Here is a 21,934-nt window from a genome sequence, read left to right as displayed (position 1 = left end):
CCTCTGAAACAAATAATACATTATATATTTTAAAAAAAAGAAGATGATAGCAGGAGGGGAAGAATGAAGGGGGGGAATCGGAGGAGGATATGAACCATAAGAGACGATGGACTCTGAGAAACAAACTGAGGGTTCTAGAGGGGAGGGGGGTGGGGGGATGGGGTTAGCCTGGTGATGGGTATTAAAGGGGGCACGTACTGCATGGAGCACTGGGTGTTATACGCAAACAATGAATCATGGAACGTTACATCAAAAACTAACGATGTAATGTATGGTGATTAACATAACATAAAAAAAAGAGACTTATCTATTTAATGCAATGTTCAGACCTTATTTGTACCATTGTTTGACAAGTCATCTATTGTAAAAGACATTTTTGAGACAACAAGGGAAAAACTGAACATGTACTGGGTATTAGATATTAAGAAATTACTGTTCGTTATGTAGGATGTGATAATGGTTTGGGTTTTAGTCCTCAGCTGCTAAATACATACTGAAGTATTTATGAGTGAAATGAAGTGCTGCGTAGAATTCTCTTTAAAACACTCCACAAGAAAAATAAGTGGGAGGAAAAGATCAAACAGAAACAACAGAATGTTAATAATCTTGAAGGTGGTTGGTGGTTACACAGTGGTTAATACAGTACACTCTGTGTGCCTGTTTGAAAATGTCCGTAATAAAAAGTTAAAAAAAACTTGTGACCAGAATTGATGAAGTAGAACTCTATCTGTCCTTCATGGCCCCCTCAGGAACATTCCCAAACAACTATAATGGCGAGAAATAAACGAAGCCACAAGGCTAAAAAACTAAATGCTATTATACCTTAAGAGAAACCATGACAACCGAGTATGAGTTTTGGCTCACAAGCATGCATCTTTTATTAGCAAATCCAAGCACTGAGCATGCATACAATTATCTCCTCTGTCAATAACAGACACGAGGATTCTTTTTCTAAGTGCACTCAGTATACAAAATAGTAAGCATATGCATTAGTTAACTGGGAATATTTTGAATAATGGAAAAATCAATGAGACTCAACTTATTCTGGGCAATTTGACGTTCTAAAACTCCAAATCCTTAGAATGCTAAGTAGCGTGTATGTAGCTTTATAATTTAAGAGAATTTAAAATGACTTTTTGGAGACACACTGATTTAAAATGCGAATGCAAAGAATTCTCAGGCTGAGATCACAGGAAGCAACCTTCTGATGGTCGGATATGGCAGCGCCAGTCCAGTAGAAATAGAAACCAGAGAGAAGAAGAAACCAAATTCAGGAAGGTTCAGGTATTGAGCAGAGATCCTCATGAATAAGGAAGGAAAAATGTAGCTCGAGAAAGATGACAGGATGGGGTAGCATGCAGAACATTCTTTCCTTCCTATTCAAGGCCATTTCCAGGACTGCATCCCTGCACACCGACCTTCCAGCTTCCTCAGGATCCTGAGCCAACCACTATCATTCTCCTCCCAGAATTTCTGCCTGCCCTCTCCACTGGCTCTTTCCCTTTAGGATATCAATATGCCCGGGGCTCTTCCATTTTATTTTATTATTTTTTTTATTATTTTTTTTTTAAAAGATTTTATTTATTTATTTGACAGAGAGAGAGAGAGAGCGAGAGCAGGAACACAAGCAGGGGAAGTGGAAGAGGGAGAAGCAGGCTTCCTGCCGAGCCGGGAGCCCGATGTGGGACTTGATCCCAGGACCCTGGGATCATGACCTGAGCCGAAGGCAGACGCTTAACGACTGAGCCACCCAGGCGCCTGGGGCTCTTCCATTTTAAAAGTCAAACTTATGCCTCCCTCTCAACCATGGTGCTTTCCTTTCTCCTTCTCTTTACAGCTTATTTTTTTTAAGTTTATTTATTTATTTAAGTAATCTCTACCCCCAACGTGGGGCTCAAACTCACGACCCTGAGATCAAGAGCCGCATGCTCCTCCAACTGAGCCAGCCAGGGGCACCTTTACAGCTTACTTCGAACAGCATTCCGTAATTAGTGCCTTCCACCTCAGCCTGCTGTGTAAACTGGTTTCCAACCCTATTCTACTAGAGCTTCTATGGCAAACACACCAATGATATCCATGTGGCTAAAAACTGATGGATATATTTCAGAGTTCTTATCTTACTAGACCCATCTGTATATTTTCCACTGCTAATCACTTTATCGGCATTCCCTCTTCCTGTGGATTCCACACCACCAGTCTCTCCTGGAGAGTTTCCTTTTTATCTGTCTGGCCCTTCCTCTGGCATCTCTGTGGAATTGCTTGATCTGGGTTTCCCTGCTGGGGCCCATTCATTTCAGAAAGTATGGAGGAACCTCTATGCAACACATGGCAAATTTTTTTCTTTTTTTTTTCTTTTTTTTACTTAAGTCTTTTTAAAAGGACGTTCTTAGAGGCATCTGGAATATATACTATCTATCTGACAATATGAATTAGTTTACCTGATTACATGGCTTATAATAATTACATGAGATTTTCAGAAAAATACCATAAGCATGGTTTGGTAGGTGAATCAAGGGGCCGTCTATCAGACAGGATTAACAAACAACATAATATCGGCGTCAAAACAGCTGGTAATTTGTGGTGTTTGGGCACCATGATTTGGAATCCACCATGCCTATGTTTTAGGATGCATGGCTCTAGTTGAGAAAAGTTTAGGTGAGAATACTGCAATCTGCTAGATAATGCATGTAACAATCTATACCAGGGTATGGTAGGAAAGGAGATCTAAAAACACTATAAACTTAGTTTTGCAATAAAGCTTTAGAAGCTAATTTATTCATATGCTAGTCAAGGTAGCCCAAAAGGATAAGCTATAATTGGTACTGGATTCTATCTGCCGGGTCATGAAGTGTAGTCTCTGGATCCCAGCTCTCCCAACTTGTCCAATGGTGTTTAACTAAGGCACTCTCAGTGCTGGGTAGCTGGATCTGCAAGTGATGAACACAGGCCCTCCAGTGTCTGTCTGGGTCTATGAGGAGGTGGGAGAGAACAGCTCAGACCTCTAGTCCACTTTGAGCAAATGCCAAAACACCTCAAGCCCAAGAGGTTTAGAACTCTATGCAAGTGATGATCCAATGTGACCTGCCTTCATGCTTCCTCCTGAAGTGAGAATTCCTATTTTACTGAAGATGTGCAAAGGAAATACAGAGGGTGGTTCATGTCCTACAGAGCTCAGCATCTCACCTGAGAAATCGTAAGGAAATTTTTTATTTGGAAAAAAAGGAAGGTGGGTACGGCTTAAGCGCAGAAAATGTGGATAAAGACAGAATGTAAGAGAGCTGGTACCACTCACTTGAGGGGGAAGGGGGAACTGTAAGGGCCACCGTGGCGTGCAAATGAATGCCCTAACACCCCTCCCTGCAATCACAAAAGCAGGCATCCTCTAAGAAAGAAAGATCATTTCCAAGAAGCAGTCAGTAAAAACAATACAGGTTTTGCCACTCTGCTTCCTCATCACCACACTCAGCAGAATTAAGACCTTGCCTTGGAAGGAGGGCGGCTGACCAACGTGGATTGCCTCTCTACAAGGAACAGCTCATTAGCAGCCATCCTCAGCCTGGGCTCCTTGAGAGAATTGAGACTGAATGCACCACGGCACCCTCTCTACATCTAGGATAGTTATCAGCCATCTGCCAATCTTAGGAGAAGGCAAAAAAAAAAAGTCACTCAAATCACTTTCCACTGGGATTAATGCTCATGAACAGCCCTGGCTGGAGTACTATTTTATACTGTGACTCAGACATCAAAGAAATGTACAGCAACCAAGCCATTAGTGTGTGGTTTGAGGAGTGATTAACAACCCATGCCCTCAGCCATTCCAGAACACATCATCTCTTTTTCTTTGTGGTATCCACTGAGAAGTGGCCTCCAATGTCCACCTTCTTCTCCCTACCTGCTCAAGATTTCGGATTTCTGTGTCACTATCCAGACTTACTGAACGGACGACGTTATTTTTTTCAGGCACCGCTAAACCTTATTTCTGCTCCCATTTTTCTTATACTGCCCTCATTTCACTAGAATCATAGTTACAATTAAGGTTTCATCCATTCACAGCGATAACCTACAAGAATACTGACTCAAGCACTAATAGCATGAATAGTCTTTTGTTACACAGTCTTGGAGTTTTGCTCTGACAAATGTATCTAGAAATAACTGTTCCCTAATAGAAGCCATCAAGGGTAGGGAATGAGGGTGAGGAAATATCTTTTTCCCACTGTCATTTTCATTACGGTTTTGTCTGCTGATTTGGCAGGTAAAAGAAGAAAAATTACCTAATTTTTCTTAAGGTCATATGCAAGTAGAAATTTTCATGGCTGTAGAAAACATATTAGAGCATAAATATCAAAGAGATTCACTGACAACACACTTGTTTCAGATGAATGATTTACAACGAAAGAGGAGCATGGGCGAAGGGGTGCTTTCCCGTATATTCCATATTTTTTTTTTTTTACATGTGGTGGAAAAACTCACAGTTGGAAAGCAGCAGCTCATCCAATATAGGGACTTTGCAGAAAATATGCCACCGGGATTTTGGGTTCATCTGAAAGCGTTCTTTCCTCCATTAAGACACAGAATGAGCAATAGCCTTCCATTTTCTTCTTGAATTACCACTGAGCCCATTCTGCTCTTCAGGGAACATATCAAATTCCTAGGACTGTATCTTAGGCACCACTGTAACTAGGGCAAATCTTGACTCCCACAGGAGCCCTAGTGCTCCTACCACACAGTCTGCAGGACTGATGTGAATGTGAAAGCTATTATCCACCTTCTCTGAAGGAGTGACACTATCAATATCCTCTCGGGCCTAACAGCCAAGTAGCCCTGAAACATGAACAGGCCCAGAGCAGAAGTGGGATGTCATCCGTGGCCACGGGACAGAAGAAATGCCAGGTCACTCGCACACTTACTTGCCAGAGCCTTTTTCCCAGCTGCATGGTAGGCTACAATATATTTCTTCCCCTCTCTGTCCTCTGTTTTTGTCTCTAATCCTGGAAACAGAGATTTAATCGCTTGATGGATAACAGTTCTTTTCTCTTTGGTGTCCTCAATAACCTATTAAAGACAGAAATAATGCAACTACTGATTTAACAAACATCAAATAGGGAGATAATGCTAATGAGTCAGTAAAAACATGAGTCATGTTATCAACTGTGCAAAGTAACAGAAGTCCATGGGTAGGATTTCAGGATCTTTCAGAGCTTCATGATGCTGCACGTCTTAAGAGCCCATTTACTGAGGATGACCATCTGCCAGGCACTGTACCAAGAACTTTGTAGTCATCGGCTTATTTAATCCTCATCATCTCCTTACCATGCCACCCCTACAACACCTACCCGGAGAGAAGGAAAACAAGGTTGAGAGAAGTGAAGGAATGTGTCCCGGCTCACACAGCTGGAGGACGGTGGCGCCAGATGTGAAATCCGGGCTGTGTGACTCGGGAGGCTCCCATCACCGACACTCCCGCTCAGGGCTCACAGACGGCAATGTCGGCAAGCTAGGCCATTTGGGAGGTCAGAAACTCAACTCCCTTGAACAGTCCAATCTACAACTGCCCCACAAGGAATCCTATTTTATACTGAATTATTTTTTTTAATTTTAATTTTTTTTTTTTAAAGATTTCATTTATTTGACAGAGAGAGACAGAGCGAGAGAGGGAACACAAGCAGGGGGGAGTGGGAGAGGGAGAAGCAGACCCCCCGCTGAGCAGGGAGCCCGATGTAGGGCTCGACCCAGGACCCTGGTATCATGACCTGAGCCGAAGGCAGACGCTCAACGACTGAGCCACCCAGGCGCCCCTATACTGAATTATTTTATAATGACATTCTAAGCACATTCATTCCCAATAAAAAATAAAATCAACATCAAGAAAACTGATACTTATTAGCTATAGAACTATTGTTCAGGGTGCCTGGGTGGCTCAGTCTGTTAAGCGTCTGACTCTTGATTTCGGCTCAGATCATGATCTCAGGGTCATGAGACCGAGCCCCATGTCGGGCTCCAGCTCTGCACTGGGTATGGAGTCTACGTAAGATTCTCTCCCTCTGCCTCTCTCCTCCACCCAGTGCTGCACACATGTTCTCTCTCTCTCTTAAAACAACAACAACAACAACAACAAAACTGTTGTTCAATTTCTGAATGTGTCTCACACTAAGAAATACATTTCACATCTGGATTCAACAGCCAGAAATATGCATGTATATATGCCTTACTAAAGACCTAAAAAAATATTACAAAAACAGTATTTATCCTTAATGTGTACAATGCACTGTTATTTCCTATTTTATCGTATTGCATTTACACAAATGTTGGTTAAGATCTACTAAACTGATTCCACGATCCACTGAGGATTGCAACCTGCAAGTTGAAAAACACCGGGATACACTAAACTACTTGTTAAACTTAGTATTTTAGTAAAATTAAAAATGTAAAACAAAACAAACTACATTATAATTACAGACATGTGACATTTTCATAACAAAAATGAGTCTAGGGGCGCCTGGGTGGCTCAGTCGTTAAGCGTCTGCCTTCGGCTCAGGTCATGATCCCAGGGTCCTGGGATCGAGTCCCGCATCGGGCTCCCTGCTCAGCGGGAAGCCTGCTTCTCCCTCTCCCACTCCCCCTGCTTGTGTTCCCTCTCTCGCTGTGTCTCTCCCTGTCAAATAAATAAATAAAATCTTAAAAAAAAAAAATGAGTCTAGATGTGGTATTTACTGAGAACACTGAGTTGGAATCACACTTTGTGCATATGACTGAACACACAGTTAGACTGCAAAAATTCGGCAAGTCTGTCCTCATTTTACAAACAAGGAAACTTGCCCAGGGTTTATTTTTAAAGGTACAAACTTTGAGTAGATGGCATAACTATAGTTTTTCAGATGACAGCAAATTTTGCCATCTACGCAGGAAAATGCACGTTATGGGGCTGAGATCCGCCATGGTGCTACACAACCAAGAGAAACCTGGACCATCCTTCTAGACTGCTCTCAAAAATAATTCTTTGTTTTCTCTTTGGCATTGCTGAAGATTCTGTCCATAGGTAAATTCAGTAATTGATGAACCCTAAAATTATAATGTTACATACTTTTGGGACATTTAGGTGGAGGGGAAGAGGAGATATGGGTTGGGGGCAAATAATGAAGTCTGAAAAGTTATGGTAAGCTCTTGTTAACTGGGAGTGATGGAAGGGGGAATTTTATTTTTTATTTTTATTTTTTTAAAAGATTTCATTTATTTATTTGACAGAGAGAGACACAGCGAGAGAGGGAACACAAGCAGGGGAAGTGGAGGAGGGAGAAGCAGGCTTCTGGCAGAGCAGGGAGCCCGATGTGGGGCTCGATCCCAGGACCCCGGGACCATGACCTGAGCCGAAGGCAGGCGCTTAACGACTGAGCCACCCAGGCACCCCGGAAGGGGGAATTTTAGACAACCCCAAATCAAGAAGGTCATTAAACTATGGTACAAAAGCAATTTAACATAAACTTAAAATTCTAAAAATCTTGTTATCACCTAGAGCTGCTCTGTCCCATACGGCAGCCCCGAGCCACACAGATGGCAACTGAGCATGTGGCTAGTCTGAACTGAGCTACGTTACCAGCATAAAAGAACGCCGGATCCTGACGACTAAGTAGGAAAAAAAAAAAAGAATGTAAAACATCTCATTTGTAATTAAAAAAAAATATTGATTACCTATTGAAATGATATTTTATATTATTTTTTTTAGATTTATTTATTTACTCTAGAGAGAAAGAATGTGAGAGGGAGCGACAGCAAGGGTCGGGAAGGGCAGGAGAGGGAGAATGTCAAGCAGACTCCCAGCTGAGTGCAGAGCCCAACATGGGGCTGGATCTCACGACCCTGAGACCATGACCTGAGGGGAAATCATGAGTCGGATGCTTAACTGACTAAGCCATCTAGGTGCCCAAAAATGATATTTTAAATGTACTAGGGTAAATAAAATATATTGTTAAAATTAATTTCACCTGTCTCTTTTTAAGCTTTTAGGAGATTTAAAATTAAAAACATGGCTCACATTAGAAGTCCACTGGACAGTACTAATTGAAAATAAAATTTTCATTAACAAAAGGTTCTGAAAAGGCATCCACTATTCCATTTAGTAGCTGAGCTCTCCTTTTCCTCAACAGCAGAAGCAGACTCAAGTTGAGCAAAGAAATTTCCCTTCTCTTTCCCCAACTCCTCTCCCTCCAAAGACCCACTTGAGACCCAGAGGCTGCAGGAGGCAGAGTGAGAGCCACGACCGCCCTATCAGGCCACACATCTGATTGTCAGGCTGTCCTACTTTGGCTACAGACACCATGTGACAGAAAGGTTACTCTGTGGTTCCAAACAACACATTTCTTTGATTTGTGGTCATGTATAAAATTTTCTTAAAATAAAAACGTAACTTTTTTGCTGCAGTTTATCTGGATACTGGTTATCTGCCACTGATAAAAACATTTTTTTTTAAGGTTTTATTTATTAATTCAACAGAGAGACAGAGCCAAAGAGCACAAGGAGGGGAACAGTGGAGGGAGAAGCAGACTCCCCACTGAGCAGGGAGCCTGACCTGGGGATCAATCCCAGGACCCCGGGATCATGACCTGAGCCGAAGGCAGATGCTTAACTGACTGAGCCACCCAGGTGCCCCGATAAAAATATTTTTAGTGTAATGGTCTTTTAGATCAAACAGAGCAAGGCATCCCTTTGTTAACTATTGTAATTTTTCTAACAGACACTTAGATATGTTCACCCAAAAAAGCAGCAATCAAAACCCCAAAAAAAAACTTTTCCAGGGCGCCTGGGTGGCTCAGTTGGTTGGGCGACTGCCTTTGGCTCAGGTCATGATCCTGGAGTCCCTGGATCGGGTCCCGCATCGGGCTCCCTGCTCGGCAGGGAGTCTGCTTCTCCCTCTCCCACTCCCCCTGCTTGTGTTCCCTCTCTCGCTGTGTCTTTCTCTGTCAAATAAATAAATAAAATCTTTAAAAAAAAAAAAAAACTTTTCCATACATTTTTGTGCTATTTACCTCGATGGCAACACTGGTTTCCTTATTCTTAAAAAGCTGGAGCTCTTCTAAACGCTGCTTTTCTTCAGCTGTCAAAACCGTAAATACATCTTCTGAAGGATCCTTGAAAATAATGATGAAACTCCCAGTGAGTCACACACAGAATTCAAAGCTGTTAGAGATCTATATTTCTAGGATCTCCATGAAATGCTATTTTATACAGAAAGTGACTTTTGCTGGACAGCTGCTCTTACCTCCTCATCCACCGGGACAGACAAGTCATCCAAATGGCTGATCTGTCCGTCTTTTCCTATTTCGTGAACAACGAAGTCGGAGTATCTGATGAAAAGGGAACACAAACTTTCAAAGCATTAACATTTTACTTCCTATTAAATTGAGGAGAAAGTTTATCAACATCAAGCTTTGCTGCTGTACAAAACAGGGATTTAAAAAAAAAATCCTCAGGACAAAGTTCATATGGAGTTATTTCTTCTGGTTTCTTAATGAATTCCAAGCTACAGCTTGGCTTTGCATTAGAATGTAAAGAAAAGACCTTCTGAACTTCTAGAATATTCTTTCAGAGAAATGCCTAAATCAAAGCTTAGTAATGTTACAGAGACAGTCCATACTAAAGTGAATCCTAAATATGGCATGGTTAATTAAATCAGAACCTAATAAATCTACCATGAACCAACCTGAAGCTTACCTTTATGCTAAATACACACATTATTTAAAATCCTCTCAAAAACCCCAAGGTGGTATTGGGACCCACTTTTTGGACAAGCTACCAAGGCTCTGAGTTAAGTAAACACAGTAACTGGACTAGATTCACACCCAGATCCATCTGGGTCTAAAGACTACCTGGTTTCTACCATAGATGTGGCACATTCAGGTGAGAGAGTTGAGTTTAAGATTTAAAGACCAATTCAAGAGAAAACTCAAAAACCATTTAAAATAAGGTATTTTAAAGAAGTGAACAGGGGCACCTGGGTGGCTCAGTCATTAAGCATCTTCCTTCGGCTCAGGTCATGATCCCAGGGTCCTGGGATCGAGCCCCGCATCGGGCTCCCTGCTCCGCAGGAAGCCCGCTTCTCCCTCTCCCACTCCCCCTGCTTGTATTCCCTCTCTCGCTGTCTGTCAAATAAATAAAATCTTAAAAAAAAAAAATTAAAAATAAATAAAAATAAAAATAAAGAAGTGAACAGCACTCATTCACATATGAGCAAGGCATGCCACAAACATTATTTTTAGTTACTCATTTCATCTTTAAATGGCTTCATCTGCCTATTTAGGCGGCTCTCCTCCATCCTATTCCTTTGTGACCATCAGTAAACAATCTGTGGGGATAGAAAGCTAAATAGAAGAACCTATTGCTGATTTCTTTCTCAAGAACAAATAGAATGAAAATAACTTGACATGTGAATGAAACATACCTTTCTTTCAAGATGCCTGAGAATCCCTGATGAGAACTTACAAACTTGGTGATGCCAACGTCAAGTTCAGTGAGGCCGTGCTTCATCATGTCTGCAAAACTCTCAGCTTCCTCCTCCTCCTCACCCTCCTCTGAAAGGCCATCTTCTTCCTCCTCTTCCTCTTCTTCCAACTGCACATCAGAATTCTTTCTACCCTCTCTGGCACTTACAGCTGCGGGTGGCCCAGGCACATGCACACTGCCGGGCGGAGAGACATGCTCCAGCCCATCCTGACCTGTGGTCAGACAGCCGTCCAAGACCTTCTGTCTTTTTGCCTCCTCAGCTGGGGCCACACTGTCATTATCTTCGACAGCATGAGACCCACGTTTCAGCGACACACCAGTCACTTCTGTCAGCTCCATTTTTAAAGCTCCAAGAAAACATTTAAGAGAACCTTTTAGGAAGGAAGAGAGGGCAGGAAGTAACCATCACTTCAGTTAAGAGGTGGGTTTCAGCAAACAGAGGCACAATTAACTTTGTTCCTAGGGTCCTATAACTTATTTATTAAAATAATTCTTCCTAATGCTGGCAAAGAAAAATGGCACAACACTTCTGCATAGAATTTGAGAGTGTGCATCAAAAACCTTAAACAAAATGTATGTCCTTTGATCCAGAAATACTACTTTCAGGGAGTATCCTAAAATAATTAAAATAATTAAAGCACTTTTGTTAAGTGCTTAAAGTTCTAGCTGTAAGGATACTCATCTCAGTGCTTTTATATTAGCAAAAAACTAAGAACAATGATGCCTGGGTACGTAAACTGAACAATACGTAGAAACCATGTGGATAGAAACTGGGCAAGGTGGTTACTTCTAGGACAGGGTATGGGTGGCTGGGTACAACAGGGAGACCTGCTGTTTTTACTGAATACTGTAGTCAGGTCACTTGAACTTTGTTTCACGAAGATTATTATCCTTTCGAAAAACTGGTTAAATAAAAATAGTGCATAAATACACTTACATGAACGCATACTCATACCATATTAAAAAAAAAGCAAGGGGGATGCAGCGTTGTTTATTGGGTATAGAGTTTCAGTTTTTCAAGATTAGAAAGAGTTCTGCATACTGGTTGCACAAGAGTGCAAATGTACGCAACACTACTGAACTATATGCTTAAAAATGGATAAGATGGGGGTGCCTGGGTTAAACGTCTGCCTTCGGCTCAGGTCATGATCCCAACATCCTGGGATCAAGCCCTGCGTTGGGCTCCCTGCTCAGGGCTCCCTGCTCAGGGAGGAGTCTGCTTCTCCCTCTGCCCCTCCCCCCGCTCATGCTCTCTCTCAATAAAATAAAAGTCTTACCAAAAAAAATGAATAATGTTACATGTTCTGTGTATTTTGCCACAGTTTAAACAACACAGATTATCATTTAACCAGCCCACACACAATGTAATGAGGGAAAGTCTAAGAAGCCATACATACTTCCCAGTACTGAGCAGCTTGCCGGAGGGGTAACATGTGGCAATCAAAATAAATACATTTATCTAATTTGATCTTACTTGGTGCTCTTGGTGAAATAAGGATAAAAGTTTTCCTATGCTAATTCTATAGGGAGATGATATAATTAACATGCTATGAACTTAGTAAACAAACTCATAAAGAACATAAATGAGCAGAGAATTAATATTCTAAGGTTCTCCAAGGCCTAGTTAACAAGAAACCTAACTATAGAAGCATCTACAGCAGAATAATAATAACAATGAACTAAAGTTTAAGAATCCACATTTGCGGGGCGCCTGGCTGACTCAGAGGAGCGTGCGACTCTTGATCTTGAGAGTCATGAGTTTGAGCCCCATGTTGGGTGTGGAGATTATGTAAATAAATAAATATTTTTAAAAAAATTTGATCTTGCCTCATTGTCAAAAATCTAGAATGTAAAGAAAAGTAAAGAAAAAGACAAATACATGCACAAAATGAAAGAAAAAAGGATGATGGTGACTACAAAAAAAAAAATGGGAGAAGAGGTACAGAAAGATGCCAATAAAATAAATTTCCTTTCAAAGACAAAAATTTAAATAAAGAAAATGGAAGAAACTAAGAAACTGGAACAGACGTTGAACACAGCTAGTTATACAAAATTACCTCTATTTCAAATAAGAAAGCATTTACTCCTCATTTGTTCTAAGCAAAGTATAATAAAAAAAGAGTATTGGCTCATGAAATGCTGATGCTATTTCATGCTCAAGTTCTGTCACCAAAGCTGCCCTCACAGGGCCTACAGGCCAGTGAGGGAGACACCAAGGGCCCAGGGGGTCACTTGGGGACTACGGGAACACACAAGATTTCAGAGGGCGCTGGTGGTGAGGCTGTCAGAGAAGCCCCCTTTCCTAATGGAAGACCAGAAATGAACACCTGAGCCAAGTCTTGAGGACCGGGTAAGGTCACAAAAGTGGGGAGGAGGCTGTTTGCGGGGGTGGGGGGTAGGGGTGGTAGCAGGGGCAGAGACACGGAGGCATGGGAGAGCAAGGAGCACTGGAAGAGGCCCAAGGAGCTCATCACACACCATGGAGGGTGAAACACACAATGAGAGTCTGAAGCTAAAGCTAGGGGGTGAGCAGATACTACAGCAGGCAGAATGCAGGGAATTCCATCTTGAAAACCAAACCACCGCTGGACCTGTGAGTCTGAAAGATTTCATGGCACCTCTTTAAAGAGAAACTGGGGTTAGCTGGAAGACTAGGTAGAGGCTACAGCCAAGGGACACCTGACTGGCTCAGTCAGAAAAGCGTGCAACTCTTGATCTCCGGTTTGTGCGTTTGAGCCCCACGTTGGGTGCAGACATTACTAAAAAAATAAACGTAAAAAAAAAAGAGGGTAGAGCCGAAATTGAGCCAAGAAATGAGCACAACATGATCTAAAGCTGAGGCAAGGGCGACAGAAAGGAAGTTTGGATTCAGGGGCATTTAGGAGGTGGTGGGAACAGGACTGAATGACAAATGTGGGCAGCAAGAGGAAACACTCGAGGATGACTCAGGTTTGCTGCCTTGGGGACCTGAGGGGACAGGGGAGCCCCTCCTGGCACGGAAACCCTGGGCAGAGAAGCAGGTGGTGGGAGAAGACAAGCCCACTCATGGTACTGTGGTGTCGAAGGCACCTCGGAACATCCAGAAGCCAGGCACTACCCTGTGTGACCCATATTCCTACCCCCAACCTGCAACGGCTTCCCAGTGACGATACTTCTATCCTAGCTGGCATGCCAGGCTCCACCAGGAGATCCCCATACCTTCCCAGGCCTGAGCTCTCAGCAGGGAGGAAGCACAACCAGTAACAGCCACTTCAGCAGCCTGGCTCAGGGACTTTAAGTCAGCAGGATGTCTCCCTCCTTCCCAGAATGCAGAGGATTCATCAAGCTCCTTTCTCCACAACTGACGGTCATAAGCCTTGGTGGGAACACCAATGATTTCCTCTGCAGAAATGTCTGCGCCATCCTGCGTTGGCACTGCCCACCATCTAGAGATCCAATCGGTACCAAGATCTCCCACAGGTCTCGGAGAACTCAGGCCCTGCCCCAACGGGTGCCTGTTTTCTGCCTGACTGCTCATGAGCTCTCTCCAGATACTTTGTAGACTTCTTGGAACAGGTGCTGAAACTGTTCCCCACCTACAGAGATCAAAGTCACACCAAAAAGCAAACTACTAAGGAAACAGTGGACCTGGACAACCAACCACCATGAATGGCCACTAACATCACAACAAACAGACAACCAGACACACTGCATGCCCCTGAAAGCACATGCTATTATCTGTGAAGTATTTTTTTTTTATTCTTATTTATTTGACAGAGAGAGAGACCGCTAGAGAGGGAACACAAGTGGGGGAGTGAGAGAGGGAGAAGCAGGCTTCCCACTGAGCAGGGAGCCCGACCGTGGGGCTCGATCCCGGGACCCCGGGCCAAAGGCAGATGCTTAATGACTGAACCACCCAGATGCCCCTCTGTGAAGTATTCTTACTGACTGGAACTCGATGTCTAATTGGTAGGTTAGATGCCATACAGGGACAGAAGGTTTTAAACACCACCACAGGGAAGGAACCAGCAAAATTCTGAATGTGGGAAACTCTACAAGGACAAAGACAGTTCCTTCACTAATAAACAAGAAGGGGAAAAAGAGGGAGGGGAGCTTACAGACAAACTTATAAAGAAATGTAATGAGTGGATCTTTCTTTAAACAAGTCAACTGTTTAAAAAACTGGGACAATCAGGGATGCAGAAGTACTGGGGATATTTGATGACATTAAGGTAGTATTGTCAATTTTTTTTTTTTAAGAGTGAGAGCATGAGCGTGCGAGAGTGTGCAGAGGGAGAGGGAGAATCTCAAGCAGGCTCCTCGCCCAAGTGGAGCCCGACATAGGGCTCTAACCCACGACCCTGAAATCATGACTGAGCCGAAATCAAGAGTCGGACGAGAGTTGGACACTTCGACTGAGCCACCCAGGCGCCCCAGTATTGTCAACTTTTGAAGGTGTGATTATGTTACTGTGGTTACAGTTAAAAATAGACTCCTTATGTTTTAGAGATACAAACTAAAATATTTATGGTTGAAAAATTATGAAGTCTGGAATTTGCTTCAGAATAATTTACCAGTGGTGAATGGAAGTGGAGCAGGTATAGATTTGAAACCAAGTAGGTAATTACTGAAACTGAGCGATGGGAACATCACACCTTCTACTTTGAGCTTTTATTTTTATTATAAAAAATTTCAAACCTATAAAGTATAAAGAGATATGCAAACTATTCTGTTCCAATCAAACCACTGATTTTTTCCATTCTTCTGTTCCTCCCTCTGCCGTCACCTGTTCCTCAAACGTGTCCCAAAAAACCGCCTCTCCCACCCTCACTTCTTCAAGTGCCCCAAACCTCAGCATCTGTGCGCCACCGCTCAACACTCTGGCTCACTGGTGTGGCTCCATGATCCTTGCTAGCCTCCAACCAAGTACCAACCCTGCTGTCTGTGTCTGTGCTCCTGGTTGCTGCTGGAGAAAATCACACCCGGTCAGGAGATTCCTCTCTTACAACAGCCATCCCGGGTCAGGGCAGGCTTCTCCCAGTCCTGCTGGCCATCCACAAAGAAAATGGGGATCCTCTGACAGACACACCTCTTTCCGGCATCTTCACAAGACCACTTACTATAACCATTTCCCTAAATGTGGCGACCCTCTTAAAAGAATCCATAGTCACTTTAACACTCACTCACTCCTCAGCACCGCACTTGACCCCCTCAACAAACATTCACCGTGCACCCTGCACCCGGCATTCTTCCAGGCACTGCGAAAAGACATTGTGGCAAATCAAACTCATGCCCCGCTGGTACGGAGCTAACATTCGGGGGAAGATCTGGCTTCTGCCTCAAATTGTTTCTTTAAAGTTCAGCGATGGCTTCCTTGTGCCAAAACCACAGCCCCTCCATCCTGGCTTTAACCGACACCTTTACCTGAGACATGGCTCATCGCTTCGCTTCCTTGAAACTCTGCTTCTCCTCCTTGCCTTTCTCCTGCCTCTCAAGCTGCTCTCTTCCCTTCCTTCTCTGCGGCCACTTAAATGTGGGGATCTCTAGCTTCCTACCCCAGTCTTGTTCCCTGCTCACTCTCCAATTTTCCCAGCCAAGACCCATCTCCGACGTCCTGCAACCAGTGATGGCAGCTAAGCAGCGGCAGAGGTGCAGAGGGAGCTCATTCAAGCCTCTCCTCGGCCCTATGGCTCCGAGAGGGTCATGAGCATCCCCAGAGATTCCGGATCTGGCTCCAGCTTACACAGCTCCAAAGAGCTGAACCAAATGCTCAAATTCAACATGCCCTAAATTGATCTCATCATTTCCCACCATCAACACACATCTTTTGTGCGTGTTCACATTACACTTCTTAACTGAAGTCAGAATATGGTCATCACCTCAACTCCTTGCTCTCCCCTCTGCCCACATCAGTGATTTCATGAATACAATTCTAGAAGGTTTAGAACAGCACTGTCATGCCTACCATCCCTGGAATGAGAATATAGGCAGATCATGCATATATAGTAACACCCACTGGTTTCAACCCAATCTAGGTTCTGCTGTTTACTCCGTGGGTTACTTGCCCTCTCTAGGCTGAGGTTTCTTTCTCTGTAAAGCTGAAAAATGATGACTTGCTCAGAGGTCTGTAATAGCTGTTCCTATTCAACTGTTGGTCATTAATATTTATTATGGATGGTTTTCACAGCAGAACTGTATTGCTGAGTCTGGGGAAAAAACAAAGCTTCTTATGCTTCTTTTGTTCTCTGGGCTAATGATTAAACATGGTTTCCTCATTCAAATACCATTTAATTTTAAGAGACCCTCACAGCACTGCCAACACACCAAATAAACAGGCCTTTAATATTTTTTGGCAGTCTTTTTCTTGATACTTGTGGACACTTGCCTAATCTCTTTTTCTTGTTATATTTAACTGTAAAGATGAGCTCATTAACTAATCTCACTTTTGTGTTTCAAATTAAATTATAGTTTTCATTTGGTTTAGCCAATGGCCCTATCACAGACATTAATTATTAAAGTATACATAGCACCCATGCCTATAAATCTGGTAGTATATATTTTGCCAAGTTCTTTCAGTGGGCCTCGAAGACGAAAACATATTTAACTAGAACAGCTGTGCAAACCTCTGGACTAGGAGAGAGAGAACTCAAATTAGTATCGTTTTCATGAACAAGAACTATATAGAAGGGAAGACTAAAATGCAATATACCCATCGCCGGGCTAACCCCTCCCCCCTCCCCCCTCCCCTCTAAAACCCTGTTTGTTTCTCGGAGTCCACAGTCTCTCATGGTTCATCTCTCATACTGCATGGAGCACCGGGTGTTATATGAAAACAACGGGTCGTGGATCACCACATCAAAAACCAATGATGTATTGTATGGTGACTAACATAACATAATAAAATTAAAAAAGAAAAGTTAAAAAAGAATAAAATGCGGGCGCCTGGGTGGCTCAGTTGGTTAAGCGACTGCCTTCGGCTCAGGTCATGATCCTGGAGTCCCTGGATCGAGTCCCGCATGGGGCTCCCTGCTCGGCAGGGAGTCTGCTTCTCCCTCTGACCCTCCCGACCCTCCCCCCTCTCATGTGCTCTTTCAGTCTCTCTCTCTCAAATAAATAAATAAAATCTTAAAAAAAAAAAAAAAAGAATAAAATGCAATATAATTTTTAAAATGGGGGGAGGGAGGGAGCAGATCTTGTGAACACGGAAGAGGCTGGGAAGAATTCAATCAGAAAGATAAAACCACCCTGACTGCCCAAGTATGATTTTCCTAAGGAAATCAGTTTTGCATTCAGGAAAATCCAAATATACATATTCAAGCACTGTACCTCACAGCTGTAAAAAATGAATGGCTTTTTAAAAAGAGGAGGAAGGGTGGAGGGTACAGCTTCATGAATTTTTTAAATGGTATTTTTTTTTTTTTTAAAGATTTTATTTATTTATTTGACAGAGAAAGACACAGCGAGAGAGGGAACACAAACGGGGAGTGGGAGAGAGAGAAGCAGACTCCCTGCTGAGCAGGGAGCCCGATGCGGGACTCGATCCCAGGACTCCAGGATCATGACCTGAGCCGAAGGCAGTCGCTTAACCAACTGAACCACCCAGGCGCCCTTAAATGGTATTTAAAAAAAAATGTTTTTAAAGAACTGTTATGCTGCACAAATACGCGATCCAGAACAGTAATCACAGTCAAGTAATCTAGACCAGAAGCTTGATTCTGGAACCAAGAAGAGAAAGAATCTACTGATACTTTCTGATGAACTTCAAAGTCCTACACAATTTTTTGAAGGGAGTACTAAAAAATGGGGTTTTGTGTCTTTTATACTCCAAATGACCCAAATGAGATAAGGAATATTACAATTTTAACAATATTTTAAAGTCTTTTTCATTAAGATTAGATTCACCAATAAGCTTCCCTTTATACCCACAACAAAAATGTTTAGCATTCTCAAAACTGTAATACAACACTGATAGTCCCTTAACATATTTCTTGCAAAATGAACATCTTAAAAAGGCCATTATCAGTCTTAATCCTATCTATGTTCAGAATACAACATCCACTTTTTAAATGCATCCATCCTCTGCAAATTGTCAATAATCCCTTTAGCTCACAATAAACAGCCCTTTCCTTAGGGCAGAGCACACACTACACTCTAATATGCAAAATCATTAAGTCCATTAGATTCATTAATTCCACAAATATCTGTGCACCCCTTATGAGTCTGGCACTATTCTAGGCACTGGGGAAAAAGGGACAATTTCTTGCCCTCATTAAGTTTACATATATTTAAAGATATATCAGTGAATAAAATAATAATCTCAGAAACATGCATGCATAAGAGCTACAAATAAAGCAGAGTAAAGGGAAGAAGAGGAAGAGGGGTGCTCTTTAGTGAAGCATCTCTAAGGAGGTGTCCTGTGAACCACGACTTGAAGGAAGAACTAGACATGAAAAGATGTGTGTGGGGAGAGTCCAGGCAGTGGGACCAGCACAGGTAAAGGACCGGAGTCAGGAGCAAACTTAGTCAACAGATCAGCTGGACTGTAATTTGTCTCCTACTTGGGGGCAAAAGCTATGTTTTATTAATGCCTGTATCACCCCAGCTTCTACCAAAAGTTATGTGCAAAAGGAGTTGTTAGGGGTGCCTGGGTGGCTCGGTCAGTTAAGCGTCTGCCTTCCGCTCAGGTCATGATCCCAGAGTCCTGGGATGGAGCCCTGCATTGGGCTCCCTGCTCAGTGGGGAGCCTGCTTCTTCTCCCTCAGCCTGCTGCTCCCCCTGCTTGTGCTCTCTGTCAAATTAATAAAATATTTAAAGAACAAAACACACAAAAAACAAGCTGTTAAATTAATATATACAGACTGTTGGCTACTTGCCTAATGACTGAACAAAATCACTGCCTATCCGTCCCCTTTCAGTGTGAGTGTACTGGTTGCTTTTTGACAGATCCCTCAATTGTCAAGGCATCCCCAAACCAATGGGGCATGCCTGTTTTCACAGATCAGATTGGAGACTTGAAACAAAAGCCCTTCGTAATCCTGTATTGTCGGAATGAAAAAAAAAAAAGTGGTCTGACAGCGCGATCAAATATTTGACAAACGAAATTCCCCAAACCCTACTTCCTGGCAGGCGCTAATAACCCAGGCAATAAGGATGTCCTTCTAGACCTCTCAGTGCAGGGCTGGCGATAAGGACTCAGTGCGGATGAGTTTTCAAAGGACAGCAGCACCTCCAACATCCACTCATTAAACACGGACCCCGCGGAGGGCTAGAGAAAAACACTCCTCGGCCCCAACCTGTTCGCTCCTACTCTGGGAAAAGTGTACAAAACAAGCAGTCAGCTGAGTGCCTCCCAGGCGTGCAGTAGGCTCGCAGTTAAGTAGTGATGGATGAAAACGAGGAAGAAAGCACGTGGGCTGTACCGGGCAGAAAACCAGCCCGGCGAAACACCGGAGCTATAAGGGGTCCGGGACAGAGGCCGGTTTTCTCCCCAGCGAGAATTTAGGGAGCGCCGGGACGAAGAAAGGGAGGAGAGGGGCCTGGATCGGCGGGCAGCCAGCGGCGCGGGGAACGGGGAGCGGGGAGGCGGGAGGGCGCGGCGCCCCCTGCCGACAGGCCCCGGGATGGGGGGGCGGGGCTGGCACCGCGGGAGCAGGACCGCTGGGCTCCAGCCGCGCTCCCGCGGGCACGGTCCGTAATGGAGGCGCCGCGGGCGCGCCACGGGTTCAGGCCGCGGCCCGGACGCCTTCCCCGTCCGCACTGCCCTTCGGGGTGGGGCCCTGGGGCCGGGCCGCCGGCTGGCCGCGGAGCCCGGGGGTTGCGGCGAGGCCGCGCACTTACCCGGGGCCTGAGAGCGCGGGCGCGGCACGGGCCGGGCGGCGAGGGGGCGGGCGCGCTGCTCCGGGCGCAGGAGGGCGGCGGCGGCGAAGGCCACTCGGAAGAGCCAGCTGCGAGGGCGCCCAGGCATAGGCAGCGCGGTCAGCACCTTCAGCCCCCGGGGTCCGGGGCGCGCGGGTGGACTCGCCGGCGGCCGAGCTCTCACACGTGCCGCGCAGCGACGCGCCGCCGCTGATCCGCCCCACCCCCGGGGCGGAGCCCGGCCTCCGCCGACGGCCCCGCCCCCGCGCCAGCCCCGAGCGGCGAGGCCCCGCCCCCTCTCCGCCGCCCAGGGTCCCAGCGGCCTCGCGGAGAGGAATTTCGCTGGTAACCTGCGGCGTGGTCCGCTGCGGGTTGGGGAGACCCCTGCGGCTCATTCGCCTGGGCCTTCACCCGGGCAAACAGTGATTTCATCGTGCATCAGAGAGTCCTTTAGACAATCTTTAGGACTTCTAAAGTGGCGATGGCCGTACAAATGTTTGATGTATTTTAATAAAGGTTTCTTCTACATAGTAAGGTCCTTTTGTGTTGCTCTCCACACGCAGCTAACTTAAAAGAATAACTTTAGGGCGCCTGGGTGGCTCAGTTGGTTAAGCGACTGCCTTCGGCTCAGGTCATGATCCTGGAGTCCTGGAATCGAGTCCCGCATCGGGCTCCCTGCTCGGCAGGGAGTCTGCTTCTCCCTCTGACCCTCCCCCCTCTCCTGTGCTCTCTCTCATTCTCTCTCTCTCAAATAAATAAAATCTTAAAAAAAAAAATAAATAACTTTAGGGACTATATTGTTCTATATACAATTCCTTCAAAGTGCAGAGAATCCAAGAGAACCATTTTCCCACTTCTTCGATTTACCCCTCCTGCCTGACGGCTCCTCAATAGGATCTGCTTCAGGAAAACTGATCATTAGCAAGTTTGTGCTTCTGTGTGAATCAAAATCAAACCCATTACTCCTTCCACGCTCTTCAAGTAGCACACGTTTTGCAACCAAATCCAGGCCTCTAATAGCTTTTGCGCATTTAATATTTTGCCAAATTTCAATCCTTAGTGAAAACGCTGTGTTATTTCAAGTCCTATTTCTGTTAGATTTGTGGGGTTTTTTTTTTAACTGTGGTAAAATACAACATAAAATTTACCATTTTAACCATAGTAAAAGTTTACAATTCAATGTTCAGTTTAAGTTCAGCGGCATTAAGTACATTCACACTGTTGTGTAACCATCACCTCCATCCATCTCCAGATCTCCTTCCATCTTGCAAAGCTGAAACTCTCTACCCAGTAAATAACAAACTCCCCAGTCTCCCGTCCTCCTACCCCTGGCAAGCACCATTCTACTTTTTGTCTGGGTGAATTTTACAATGTAGGTAACTCACGTAAGTGGAATCATACAGTATATGTTCCTTTGTGATTGCCTTATTTCCTTACTGTTCATCCATGTTGTAACATGTGTCAGAATTTCCTTCCTTTTTAAGGCTGAATAATATCCCATTACATATTTATATAACCACATTTTGTCACCTCTCATCACTTGCATTGCTTCCACCTTCTGGTTATTGTGAATAATGCTGCTATGAACATGGGTGTTCCAATAGCT

At 44.1% G+C, this 21,934-nt stretch overlaps 1 protein-coding gene across 1 annotated transcript in view; it reads right to left on the bottom strand.

Moving 5' to 3' along the window:
- Positions 1-20,543, bottom strand: part of PUS7 (pseudouridine synthase 7) — a 37,028-nt gene extending 16,485 nt beyond the window's left edge. Inside the window, exons 1-5 of the mRNA XM_081800666.1 lie at positions 20,311-20,543; positions 10,433-10,865; positions 9,254-9,338; positions 9,021-9,122; positions 4,908-5,052 (exon numbers count right to left, since the gene is read on the bottom strand). Of these exons, the coding sequence (XP_081656792.1) occupies positions 4,908-5,052; positions 9,021-9,122; positions 9,254-9,338; positions 10,433-10,865; positions 20,311-20,437 (892 nt within the window). The 5' untranslated portion in view covers positions 20,438-20,543. The remainder of the gene's footprint in view (positions 1-4,907; positions 5,053-9,020; positions 9,123-9,253; positions 9,339-10,432; positions 10,866-20,310) is intronic.
- Positions 20,544-21,934: the final 1,391 nt, after the last annotated feature.

Source organism: Leptonychotes weddellii, chromosome 12, assembly GCF_054177405.1.
Source record: "Leptonychotes weddellii isolate Sample4059 chromosome 12, ASM5417740v2, whole genome shotgun sequence".
Taxonomy (NCBI): Eukaryota; Metazoa; Chordata; class Mammalia; order Carnivora; family Phocidae; genus Leptonychotes; species Leptonychotes weddellii.
Note: the sequence above shows the minus strand (reverse complement) of the source record. Positions and strands in the feature narration are given on the sequence as shown.